A 13,755-nucleotide genomic window follows, 5' to 3' on the forward strand; every position below is an offset into this window, starting at 1 on the left:
CATTTTCCATTCCTAGGCCTTTCCATTGCAAGGCCACACTTTCCCTTTGGAGACACAAGAGAGACTGCAGATGCTGGAATCTGGAGCAACACACAAAATGCTGGACGACTCAGCGGGTCAAGCAGCATCCATGGAGGGAAATGGACAGTTGATGTTTCAGGTCAAGACCCTTCATCTGGACTGAAGGGTGTCAACACAAAACGTCAATTGTCCACTTCCCTCCATAGATGCTGCCTGACCCGCACACTTCCCCTTTCATCAAAGAGATTCAAAATCACAGGATTCTGCGCATGGTAGTGCCAAACGTACCAGAAGAAGACGCAGCAAAATGTTCGAACATGGTACAGATGTTGAAGCTCCCACTTTAATACATTTTCATTAAAGTAAGGCCTTCTCCAATAACAAGATTTTCCAGCACTACAACCAGCTGCAAACTCTGTGCTCCTTCAATTCTGATTTCTTTCATATCATTGATTTTCATCACTCTACCATCCATCCCTGGGTTCTAAGCTCTGGAATTCCTTTCTTAAACATTTCTGCCTCTCTGCCTCCGGTTCTGCAAATTTTTCAACCTTTATGATCCCTCCTTATAATCTACATGTTTTAATCAACATTCAATTTACTTTTAACTGTTTCAGTGTCCAATTTTTTTCTGGTACATTTTGGAACAGTCTACTACAGTAAAGGTGCAGTAGAAATGCAAGTAGTATTTTCATTCCAGTGTTATTTTTGGTCTTTGGGCATGGTAAAATGGCAATTCATGGCTAAGTAAAGGCAGTGCAGGGATTAATATCCAGGATTTTCATTTTACGCATTGGAGGGCTACCCATTTGGAGGAAGGCAGTAATAGTTGCTGTGATCTGTTGCTAGAATGCAAAGATACAACAGTGTCCAGGATCAGCCAAAAATTAAGTTTTGGCAACCCTGCTGGTGATAATTCAAGTCCCCCCTTAACACTTGCCCACATCTCCCCTTTTCTGCAATTTTGTACAATAAAGGGCAGAAAGACATTCCTATTAACTACAGATATTCCTATTAACCACTGCATTTTTCTTATATATAAAGGACTTTGATATTAGAATACAGAATAACATTTCAAAATCTACTCACGATGCCAAACTTGTAGCAGAGAGAAAGATACCAATGAACTACAGTAAAGCATAGGCCTACAGAATGGGTAGACAGGTGGCAGATGGAATTTTGTTCAGAGAAGTGTGAGGTGATGCATTTTAGTACACAGGATGGATCGAGGCGATATAAATTTAATGGTACAGTTCTAAGGAGTGGGAAGGAACACAAGGACCTAGGGATTCAATGTCTTAAGACATTTAAAGGTGGCAAAATTGTCCGCAAATCATTTGGGTTCTTGGGTTTAATAAATGGAGATACTTTGTACAAAGACAATGAAATTATACTGCAGCAATAAGCAATCTGCTGGATGAACTCAGCAGGTCGAGCAGCATTTTGGGAGTTTTGGTACAGCAATGATAAACATTCTTAGGTATTCCTGGGAAAAACTTCTGCCTCCTGTTTCAAATCACATTACCTTTATAAACACAACGCAAGCTGAAACAAGTGATGTTTTGAAGTAAGTTTGTATCTCCACTCAGCTGTACACTGTCCTGACCCTGCTGACTCCTCTATCTACTTCCAGCCACTCTACCTCGCATTCTTCTCCTTTCTCCTGCCTCAGGCCTCCCCCTCCAAAGACCCCCATTCCTGCCCCAGCCTCTCCTCAACCAAACCTCCCTTCCCGCCCCCCCAATACTGCTCTTGCTCTCACCTCTACCCAGCTCCCTCCTCTTGCTCCCACATTTCGTGTAGCTCCCACTCTCCTGCTCCAGCCTCCTCACAGTCTTCTCCTTCTGCTTCTGGTTCTGCCATTCCCATCCTGTTCCTGTTTCATCCTCCAGCCAGGCCTTGCTCCCACCTCCACTGGTCCTCTCTCTCCTGCCCCAGCCACTCTCTGTACCTGCATTCCTGCCCCTGGCCTGCCCCAGCGGAAGACCCTGACAGTCAATCCCTCTGCTGAACATTTGGCTGGTTCCCAAATCAGTCTCCCAGCCTGAAGACAATAAAAAGTTAGTGCAGGGTCTGACACCATGAGGAGCTTTGTTTGTGACCTCTGCCACTGAGTTTGTCTGCTTGACTTTGGTGAACTCAGTTACCCACGTTTCCTCTGCCATTTGACCAATTAAATTCAAATCAGCTCTGGAGAGAGGAACAGCTATAAATGTCTGCAGATTCTGCAATAACAAATCACCCAGCACCAGGGTTCTGCAGTAATGACGAAGGCCTTGAGAAGTTAGAGCCACTACACTAGATCTGAAAAGATTAAGCGATGATTAGCAAAGGTCTCATTATGATTATGACAGGGCAATAGTGATGGATTGTTTGCACAGTAATGAGAGGTCACACAGTTAAGGTCAACGCAAGAAGAATTGAAGGAGTAGAATGAGAAAGCATGCAGCCTGAGACTGATGGAGTTCTCCGCCGCAAAGCTTTGCTGATGCTAAATCTATGAATTCTTTTAAAAGGGAATGGAGGAGTGTAGAGAGTCACAGAGTTATACAGCATGGAAACAGGTCCTTTGGCCCACCAAGACCATGCTGACATCAAGCAGACATTTATAGTAATCCCATAATTTCTTCTCCCCACATTCCCATCAACTCCCCCCAGATCCTATGACTCACTGACTCACCAGGGGAAATTTCAGGGTGGACATTTAACCAGCCAACCCGCACTTCTTCGGGATGTGGGAAAAAATAGGAGCACCTGGAGGAAACCCATGAGGTCAATGGGTAAACTCCACAAGGACAGCACCAGAGGTCAGGATTGAACCCAGGTCACTAGATTACTGTGCTGAATGCCCCATTTCTGAATTCACAGAACCATAGAGGTTTATGGCATAAAATGAAGCTACTCTGCTCTTGATGTCATAGCATCATAGAGTAATACAGCACAGAAACAGACCCTTCGGCCCAACTCGTCCATGATGCCCACCAAGCTAGTCCCATTTGCCCGTGTTTGGCCCATATCCCTCTAAATCCCTCCTATCCATAACCTATCCAAATGCTTTTTAATTGTTGTTATTATGCCTGCCTCAACCACTTCTTCTGGCAGCTCGTTCTATAAACGCATCACCCTCTGTGTGAAGAAGTTGCCCCTCAGGTTGCTTTTAAATCTTTCACCTGTCATCATAAAGACCAAAGAGGAAAATGCCTTAATTCACTTTGCAGTCCCTATCTACAGCTTTGGAAGTAAAAAAAAGACTGCAGATGTTGCAAATCTGAAATAAAAACAGAAAGTGCTGGTAATATTTAGCAGGTCAGGCAGCATCAATGGAGAGAGAAGCAGACTTCGCATTCCCAACTAATGTTCCTTTCAAGGCAACTTAATGCCAAATTACTTGTACAAGAGAAAGTCAGGCAGCTTCCCAGCATGCTCTGGATGAGAAAATATTGCCTCAATTCCATGTAGGCCTCTCGAATTTTAAACATGATTAAATCACCCCTCTGTTCCAAAATAAGTACAATCCCAGCCTATCCAATCTTTCTTCATACTTCAAATTCCCATGTCCTGGCCAAATCCAAGTGAACTTCCTCTGGGGACCTTCTATAACGCCATGACAAGTTTTCAGTAATGAGAATGACAAGGTCTATATGGAGTGGCTTAGCTGTGACATAACTAGTGTTTTATACAGTCCAAGCATGACTTGCCTCTAATAACCAATACAAAATAGTTAAATGTGCACATTAATTTTTAGTTTGTCAGTTCAGAAAAGAAGGGGTAAAAGAGTTTGACTGCCAACCAGATGCTGAAAGTACTCAGCCAATGACAAGGTCTTCTTGTTAATCCTTATCTCATACTGAAAGTGGTGGTGGGGTTGTGGGGTGGGGGATTAGGCCAGGTCATTGGTGGGTGGTCAGGTGATCAGTTAATATGAAGGGTTGGACAAGGGGCACGAGCACTGCACTGGAAAGAACATCATTACATGGAAGCTGGCCAATCTGCACAAACACAATCAGTGTCTATAAATGCCCGGTCAAATTACCAGAATGGTGCAGTGTGACCTAGCAACCAATGTAATTGCATTCCACTTGAGGGAATGTTGATATTCATTAGCGTGCGAATTTCTAGGAAATAGTTTCCAACAATAAAGGGCAAAACACTGAGGCTTCTCCTTCACCTGCTCATTGACCACTAGCACCAATTTAACATGTTCAATGACCTTCTCCTTGTCTAAGTAATTTGTCATTAAGTTGAAGTGTTTAGCAGCCAGAGGATTGAAGACCTAGTTGCTGCCTTCAGAAAATTAGAATACCGAATCCCTCTATCAGAAGCAAGAGTTTTTGCAGCACCTCATCTTGTCTGCAACTCGAACTGCCTGTACTTTGAAAGATGTTATCCATACTTTGGAAATGTCAGATTTCTGCAAAGGTTAAACCGATGCACCATCGAGGAAATTTACGGTATGATACTTCAATGGAAATGAAATGTAGCACTGTAGGCTAGCACTTTCAAAATACCTCTGTATGCCACTTAATATCATCTGAAACCTGAAGGTGAAGCATCCCTTTTCCGCTGAGCTATTGAATTCATAATTAACAACTGAAAAAAAAATCTAGGTTGCATCTCGGTGAGCATTAATCGCAACATGGAACAAAAAGTGCCAAGCAAAGAGAATAGGTTATTCATCTCACCACAGTGACCTAATCACTCTTCCTGTGCAGTTTTACCGTCTTTGATAATGAGTTCAGTTTCATTCATAATAGCTCAACTGAGTTGAAGTTTGAAGGTGAATTTTCCAATTGCGTAATTGAGGTGCAGAGCCTCACCTGCCAGAGCTGCCCACTGGGAATTACGCACACAAATAAATGACAGCTGGAAAACCAAGAGCTACCCGCACACCATTTAGCAAGAGAGGCAAGGGGAAAGCCAGACTGAGAGATTCCAGTGTCCCGTAATGGATATGGCAGCACCGGGGCCCACTGTGCTAAAGGGAGCACAGGAACAGGACTCTGGATGTTAAAGGGAGCTCAGGAATCAGAATCTGGTCAGCCGGATGCCAAACCATCAGGATTTCTGAACAATCGGAGAGCAGGTTATCAGAGATTTACTGTTTTGTGTTTCATCCACAGTACTTTTTTCAACTGTATTGCCCTGAAATAAGGAGTGCCAGGTAACCTTTTTACCAGCTATTTATCTTTTACTGGCACACAATGCCATCCATCACAAAACCATGAGAAGACATCCTTGCTTAATAAAATGTGAATTACCATAGGGAGACCCAGGTTTATCAAAATAATTCTAGAAACAGAAATATTTGCATTTATACCACATTGTTCAGGACCTGCATTACCTCCAAGCACAGCTTCAGTACCATCTAGAAATCTGCCAGTGATACTCCTGTTGTTGGCCAAATCACGGCTGGTGATGAGTTAGCATACAGGAGCGAGTTAGAACACCCAGCTGAATGGTGTCGCAATAACAACCTCACACTCAACGTCAACAAAACCAAAGAGCTAACAGTTGACTGCAGAAAGGGGAAGTCGGGAGAGCACATGCCAGTTATCATTTGGTGGGTCAGAGGTGGAGAGAGTAAGTAGCTTCAAATTCCTGAGCGTTAACATCTCAGATGACCTGTCCTGGGCCCTGCACATAGATGCAATCATGAAGAAAGCGCACCAGCACCTCTACATTCTTAGAAGCTGAAGAAGATTTGGCATGTCACCAAATACTCTAACAAACTTCTACAGATGACTGGTTGCATTACAGCCTGGTACGGCAATTCCAATGCACAGGAATGCAAGAGGCTGCAGAATGTATGGACACAGCCCAGTCTATCATGGGGACAGCTCTCCCCACCATTGGCAGTATCTACATGAGGTGCTGCCTCAAAAAGATGGCATTTATCATCAAGGATCTCCACCCTCCAGACCATGCCCTCTTCTCACTGCTACCACCAGGCAGGAGGTACAGAAGCCTGAAGTCCCACACCACTAGGTTCAGGAACAGCTACTTTCTTGCAACCATCAGGTTCTTGAACCGACCTACACAACCCTCATCCTACCTCAGCAACGGAACACTACAGTCCACTTCTTGCACTACCATGGACTTGCCTCTAGTTGTACAAATGTCTTGTTTTGCACAGTCTACTTTTTCTTCACTGTCTGGTGTAATTTATGTATAATTTAGATTGTGTGTTGTTTGAACCCATATGCCTGTGATGCTGCTGCAAGCAAGTTTTTCATTGTACCTGTACTTCACTGTACTTGTGCATGTGACAATAAACTCGACTTGATTTGACTTGACCTCAGGTCACCTGAAAGTGCTTCACAGTTGAGCAAGTAGTTTTGAAGTGTGACCATTCTTTGACCTGCAGCAGCCAATTTGTGCAGAGGACACTCCCAAAATCAGCAATAAAGTAATGTTGATTGATGGAGGAATACTGTAGAGCTCCCCAGTAATAACTCTCCTGCATTTGTCTGAATTAGAGCCCTGAAATCTTTTATATCTGCCTATGAGGTTAGGCAGAGCCTCGGTATAAATGCTTTATCCAAAGGTTCTGCATTGGAATGTACTGCACTGGGACTTGAACCCACAATTTTAGACTGGGGCCAGTATATTGGTGTTGGTTTATTATTGTCACTTGTACCGAGGTACAGTGAAAAACTTGTCTTGCACACCGTTCATACAGGTCAATTCATTACACAGTGCAGTTACATTGAGTTAGGACAGAGTGCATTGAGGTAGTACAGGTAAAAACAATAACAGTACAGAGTAAAGTGTCACAGCCACAGAGGAAGTGCATTGCAGGTAGACAATAAGGTGCAAGGTCACAACAAGGTAGATTGTGAGGTCAGGAGTCCATCTCATCGTATAAGGGAACCTATCTTATCACAGTAGTATAGAAGCTGTCCTTGAGCCTGATGGTATCTGTCTTCAGGCTCCTGCATGATGGGAGAGGAGAGAAGAGAGAATGACCCGGGTGGGTGAGGTCTTTGATTATGCTGGCTGCTTCGCCAAGGCAGCAAGAGGTCCAAGGAGGGGAGGCTGGTTTCTGTGACACGCTGGGCAGTGTCCACAACTCTCTGCAGTTTCTTGCGGTCCTGGGCAGAGCAGTTGCTGTACCAAGCCGTGATGCATCCAGATAGGATGCTTTCTATGGTGCATCGATAAAAGTTGGTGAGTGAATACCAAGAGCAAACAAACCAGGGGCCTTAATTTTTTTTTAATTATTAAGAAAACTGAAGCTATAATACAAAGATGTTTCCAGAGACTCGAAGATTAGTTGCAGATATAGGCAGAAAGATAGCAGATGGAGTTTAATCTGGGCAGGTGTGAGGGGACATACCAAGTTTCTTTAGCCTCCTGAGGAAGTAGAGGTGCTGGTGAGCTTTCTTGGCCATGGCATCTATGTGGTTGGACCAGGACAGGCTGTTGGCAGCTGCATCATGGCTGACACATTAACACTGAGTTGTACATTAACACTTTAGAGAGAAATGCTATTAAATATTGTGAGAAACATAACGATTTATAAAGTACATTTAATGTTTGATTTTTTAAATTAGCAGTTAATTGAATTATTAGGTACACATACTACTTTGACTTATTAACTGATTTAGTAATTAATTGTGCCATAATTTGTAGATGGAAAATTACAATGTTAGCTTTAACTGGAGTTTCATGGTAGTTCTCGGTAAATCCCAATGGATCTTGAGCAATCTAATCACCTTAAAGAATCAATCACAAATATCTGAAAATAAAAACATTTCCTGCTGGTTAACTGACATATTACTGTGTTACACCATTTTAAGTGGGTTTGAGCAGCATCACCAGGTTTCAGACTGAGTAGACTTCCTCTTGTTGTTGATATTCAGTACCGCATCAGCTGGATCTGCCCTGCCTTCACACTTTTTCATTGTTTTAAGTGTGCAAAGGTTTCCATTGTTTTGTTCATAATGAAGGATTCCTTGAACATGCCAGTAACTCTGTGACTGGGATGATACATTTGACTGATGTGGCAGCCTGAAAATCCTCTGGTAACCACATTCCCCAGATGCTTCCTGCCATGAGTTATAATAACCTAGTTCACTGAAGAAAGGGCAGGTTGTATAATCTTTATGTAAGCATCCACAACAGGCCTGAAAGACCAAAAGAGCAAGCCGGACAAAATGCTCCAATCTAATCTGGAGTAAGGGCCAGTCTGAAGCTTGCAAATATTGTTTCTGCTGTTAGAAAGATGGGTTAGATGTGCTTGTTTTATTTTCCAAACAATTGTTATTTTTGGTACTAACTTTAGGCAATTGTATTGGAGTGAATGGAAACACCAATATGATCGCCAAATGGTTGCCAAATCTGAAATGATTAATTGATGTGGTGACTGATAAGCTATTTATTTATTAGATAAATGAGAAATTATATGCAGTTTTTTTTCTTGAGTTAGCAAGAATTCCTAATTATGTTTTTATAGAGTCTTCTATGACTTAAAGATACTTTGCCCTACAGCCTTGCCCTAGACTACCTAGTTGTGTTACACTAATTTCAGATATGAATATTTACTAGAATATATAGGGACATTTAACAATAACAAACAAGTAAATAAGTTAGAAAAAATTAAATCTACAATAAATTTGACAAATCTTACTGAAAATTCAGGCAATACCCTAACCAACCCCTCACCCTACCCCCAGGGCGACACCTATGCAAGTGGCTGGGCTTGAGTTTTGCCCCTTCCCTGCAGCATGCATTGGTCATCTAGACTGTGGTTCCTCCATATCATTGTGGGGATGAATCTGGAACTGAGTCACCTATTTTCCATCTGGCACTCCTCCCGGTGGACACAACCATAGAACCATAGAACAATACAGCACAATACAGGCCCTTCGGCCCACCACGTTGTGCCACCCTTCAAACCACACCTAAGACTATCTAACCCCTTCCTCCCACATATCCCTCTATTTTAAATTCCTCCATATGCTTATCTAACAATTTCTTGAACTTGACCAACGTATCAGCCTCCACCACCACCCCAGGCAGTGCATTCCATGCACCAACCACTCTCTAAGTGAAAAACCTCCCTCTGACATCTCCCTTGAACTTCCCACCCATTACCTTAAAGCCATGCCCTCTTGTATTGAGCATTGGTGCCCTGGGAAAGAGGTGCTGGCTATCCACTATCTATTCCTCTTAATATTTTGTATACCTCTATCATGTCTCCTCTCATCCTCCTTCTCTCCAATGAGTAAAGCCCTAGTTCCTTTAGTCTCTCCTCATAATCCATTCTCTCTAATCCAGGCAGCATCCTGGTAAATCTCCTCTGCATCCTTTCCAACACCTCCACTTCCTTCCTATAATGAGGCGACCAGAACTGGACACAGTACTCTAAGTTTTGTAAAGCTGCCTCATTACTTTGCGGCTCTTAAACTCGATCCCACGACTTATGAAAACTAACATCCGATAAGCTTTCTTAACTACCCTATCCACCTGTGAGGCAACTTTCAGTGATCTGTGAATATGAACCCCCAGATCCCTCTGCTCCTCCACACTACCCAGAATCCTGCCATTAACCTTGTACTCCGCCTTGGAGTTTGTCCTTCCAAAGTGTACCACCTCACACTTCTCCGGATTGAACTCCATCTCCCACTTCTCAGCCCATTCTGCATCCTATCAATATCCCTCTGTAAGCTTCGACAGCCCTCCACACTATCCACAACACCACCAATCTTCGTGTCATCTGCAAACTTGCTAACCCACCCTTCCACCCCCTCATCCAAGTCATTAATAAATATCATGAAAAGTAGAGGTCCCAGAACCGATCACTGTGGGACACCACTAGTCACAGCCCTCCAATCCGAATACACTCCCTCCACCACAACCCTCTGCTTTCGACAGGCAAGCCAATTCTGAATCCACACGGCCAAGCCCCCCTGGATCCCTTGGCTTCTGACCTTCTGAAGAAGCCTACCATGTGGAACCTTGTCAAACGCCTTACTAAAATCCATGTAGACCACATCTACTGCACTACCCTCATCAATCTTCCTGGTCACCTCCTCAAAGAACCCTATCAGGCTTGTGAGGCAAGATCTTCCCTTCACAAAGCCATGCTGGCTGTCCCTAATTTGTCCATGATTCTCTAAATGCTTATAGATCCTATCTCTTAGAATCCTTTCTAACAGCTTGCCCACCGCAGACGTAAGCCTCAGTGGTCTGTAATTCCCTGGACTATCCCTACTACCTTTCTTGAATAAGGGGACAACATTTGCCACCCTCCAATCCTCTGGAACCATTCCTGTGGACAACGAGGACTCAAAGATCCTAGCCAATGGTTCAGCAATCTCCTCCCTCGCCTCACGAAGCAGCCTGGGGAATATTCCGTCAAGCCCTGGGGACTTGTCTGTCCTAATATTTTCTAACAGCTCCAACACATCCTCTCTCTTGATATCTACATGCTCTAGAACGTTACCCTTACCAACACTGTCCTCAGCATCATCAACACCCCCCTCCTTAGTGAATACTGAAGAGAAGTATTCATTGTTTATGAAATCCTTCATAGAATCACAGAATGATTACAGTGTGGAAGAAGACTGATTAACCAATCAAGTCCACAACAGCTTTAGAAAGAGTGACCCAGTTGGGCCCTTTCCCACAGCGTAAATTATTTTCTTTTTTTTTCCTAGATGCTTATCCAACTACCTGTCCACGGCTACAATTGAAGCTGCCTATGCTGCAATTCCTGTCAGTTCATTCCAGACCCAAGCCACTCATTGTGTTACAAACATTCTTCATGTCACTTTTTGTTCCCCTGCCAATCAGCTTCACTCCATGTCCCTGGTTCCAGATTCTTCTACCAATGGGAAGCTTTTATTCTGTTTTTATTACTTAAATCAGATTCCATCATAACTTCCTCTGTTCCAAGGTTTCACTGTAAAACACTGGCATGTTTATACCACCCAGCATACTGTCCACCCGAGCCTTAATATTGGAGCAAAACGCCAACTGGTGCTTCCTTAATCTATTTATTTCCCCCCCCACAGAAAAAAACTCATCCCACCTAACCTGACTCAATCTGCTGGGCTCGGCTGCCCAACACCAGCAAGGCCGGGCTGCAGACCCCCTCACTCTTCTCCCGTGTCTGCGTGGGTTTTCTTTGGGTGCTCCAGTTTCCTCCCACGTTGCAAAGACGTACGGGTAGGTTAATTTGGATTTTAAAAAATGGGCGGTGCGGACTTGTTGGGCCGGAAGGGCCTGTTACCATGCTGTAAATAAAAAAAAGGTGAACAGCCCCCAGCTTCTCCAGTCCTACCACATAGCTGAAGTCGTCATCCCTGAAATCACTGCACAAAATCTCAGACGCACCCTCTCTAAAGTCTTTACATTTCTCTAATGTACAGCTCCCAGAACTGGACACAATACTCCAATTGTGGCTGAACCAGTGTTTTAGAAAGGTTCACCATGACTTCCTTGCTGTTGTGCTTTGTGGCTCTATTTATAAAGCCAGAGATCCTGTGTGCTTATTTTAACCACTTTCCTCAATGCATTATGCACATCTACCATCAGATCTCTGTGTTCCTGTACTCTTTTTAGAATTGTGCCCTCGGGGTTTATATTGCCTCTCCCCATTCTTCCTACCAAAACGTAACACTTCACATTTCTTCGCATTAGATTACGTCTGCCATCTCTCCGCCCATCCATCAAACTGTCCACATCTCCTTGAAGTTATCTACTTTCCTCCTCATTTCACTAAACCGACGAGTTTCGCATCATCCGCACATTTGGAAATTGTAAGCTGTGCACCCAAATCCAAATTATTAATACATGTTAAAAAAAGCAGGTCAATTCATTACACAGTGCAGTTACATTGAGTTAGTCCAGAGTGCATTGAAGTAGTACAGGTAAAAACAATAACAGTACAGAGTAAAGTGTCACAGCTACAGAGGAAGTGCATTGCAGGTAGACAATAAGGTGCAAGGTCACAACAAGGTAGATTGTGAGGTCAGGAGTCCATCTCATCATATAAGGGAACCATACAATAGTCTTATCACCATGGGATAGAAGCTGTCCTTGAGCCTGGTGGAATGTGCCCTCAGGCTCCTGTATCTTCTGCCTGATGGGAGAGGAGAAAAGAGAGAATGACCCGGGTGGGTGGAGTCTCTGATGATGCTGGCGGCTTCACCAAGGCAGCGAGAGGTAAAGACAGAGTCCATGGAGGGGAGGCTGGTCTCTGTGACGCACTGGGCTGTGTCCACAACTCTCTGCAGTTTCTTGCGGTCCTGGGCAGAGCAGTTGTCATACCAAGTCGTGATACATCCAGATAGGATGCTTTCTGTGGTGCATTGATAAAAGATGGTGAGTGTCAAAGGGGACTTGCCAAATTTCTTTAGCCTCCTGAGGAAGTAGAGGCACTGGTGAGCTTTCTTGGCCACGGCGTCTACGTGATTTGACCAGGACAGGTTATTGGTGATGTTCATTCCTAGTCCACATAGCACAACCATCACATTTCCTTCATTGCCCCCTCCCTGTTACTTTATCACAAAACCTTATTGGCCTAATTAGATACAATTTTCCTTTAATAAATCGATCTTGTCTTTCCCTTATTAATCCACACTTGTCCATGTGACTGCGAATTTTGTCTCTGACAATTGTTTCCACAACCTTCCCTACCACAGAGGCTAAACTGACTGGTCTGTCGTTACTGGGTTAATCCCTGCACCTCTTTTTGAATGAGGGAGTAATAGTTGGAATTTTCCAGACCTAAAACACCACTCTGAATCTGTAAATTGGAAGGTTATGGCTAAAGCTCATGCAATTTACCCCTTCCCCTCCCTCAGTAACCTAAGACACATCCCACCTGAACCTGGTGATTGCCTTTCTGCTACCTCCAGTTTATCAATTTTTAGACCATCCCGCACCTCAACTATATCTTCCTTTGTTGATACTCTAGTAGCATCATCTTCCTTCCTGAAGACTAATGTCAAGTGCTTACTTAGGACCTCCTCCATGCCCTCTGCTCCATTGGACTTCTTTTGTTGGCCACTGATTGGCCCCACCTCTCCTTTTCCTGTTCACATGCATGTAGACTATTTTTGGTCTCTTTTTTATGTTTGCTGCCAGTATTTTCTCATGTTCTCTTTGCCTCTCTATTTCCTTTTTTTTACTTCCTCTCTAAACTTTCTCACTTCTCATCTCATTCCCATTTCATTGGCAGGTTATTTACAAGGATATTGCCAGCAATATTGCAATGATCACTTTGAAGACCATAAACAGAAACAAATTAATTATTTAAAGGGTATCATTGCCAAAAATGTCTGTTGCTTGGATTATGATGCACTGGAATGATGCAGATGTAGTTGGCCAAAAAATAGGGAGGTTGGGAGGAGATTGCAGGGCTGAAGATGAGATGGACTCTGACCTCACGATCTACCTTGTTGTGACCTTGCACCTTATTGCACTGCACTCTCTCTGTAGCTGTGACACTTTACTCTGTACTGCTATTGTTTTTACCTGTACTACATCAATGCACTCTATACTAACTCAATGTAACTGCACTGTGTAATGAATTGACCTGTACGATCGGTATGCAAGAAAAGTGACAAACCTCGGTACAAGTGACAATAATAAACCAATACCAATACTGAATATGGGAGTTGGGGGAGCTGGAGTTGCTGCTGGAGTGTTATTTTAATAAAGGGAGATTCCATGGACGTAGTTAAGTAAATGACTTTCCTTGCAGATGTCAGTGCTGCAGGAGTA

The 13,755-nt window shown here is 43.5% G+C and overlaps 2 protein-coding genes across 4 annotated transcripts in view; one reads left to right on the plus strand and one right to left on the minus strand.

The window, feature by feature from the left end:
* LOC127576942 (catenin alpha-3-like) overlaps positions 1-13,755 on the minus strand; it is a 1,199,293-nt gene that overhangs the window by 680,666 nt on the left and 504,872 nt on the right. The window lies entirely within an intron of this gene.
* LOC127576807 (leucine-rich repeat transmembrane neuronal protein 3-like) overlaps positions 1-13,755 on the plus strand; it is a 231,492-nt gene that overhangs the window by 53,986 nt on the left and 163,751 nt on the right. Inside the window, exon 3 of one of the 3 annotated variants that reach the window (XM_052027572.1) lies at positions 11,040-11,142. The exons of the other annotated variants lie outside the window; for them this stretch is intronic. Within the exon in view, the coding sequence (XP_051883532.1) occupies positions 11,040-11,060 (21 nt within the window). The 3' untranslated portion in view covers positions 11,061-11,142. Of the gene's footprint in view, positions 1-11,039; positions 11,143-13,755 lie in introns of those variants that run through there. 3 annotated transcript variants of the gene reach the window in all.

This window comes from Pristis pectinata, chromosome 12, assembly GCF_009764475.1.
Source record: "Pristis pectinata isolate sPriPec2 chromosome 12, sPriPec2.1.pri, whole genome shotgun sequence".
Taxonomy (NCBI): Eukaryota; Metazoa; Chordata; class Chondrichthyes; order Rhinopristiformes; family Pristidae; genus Pristis; species Pristis pectinata.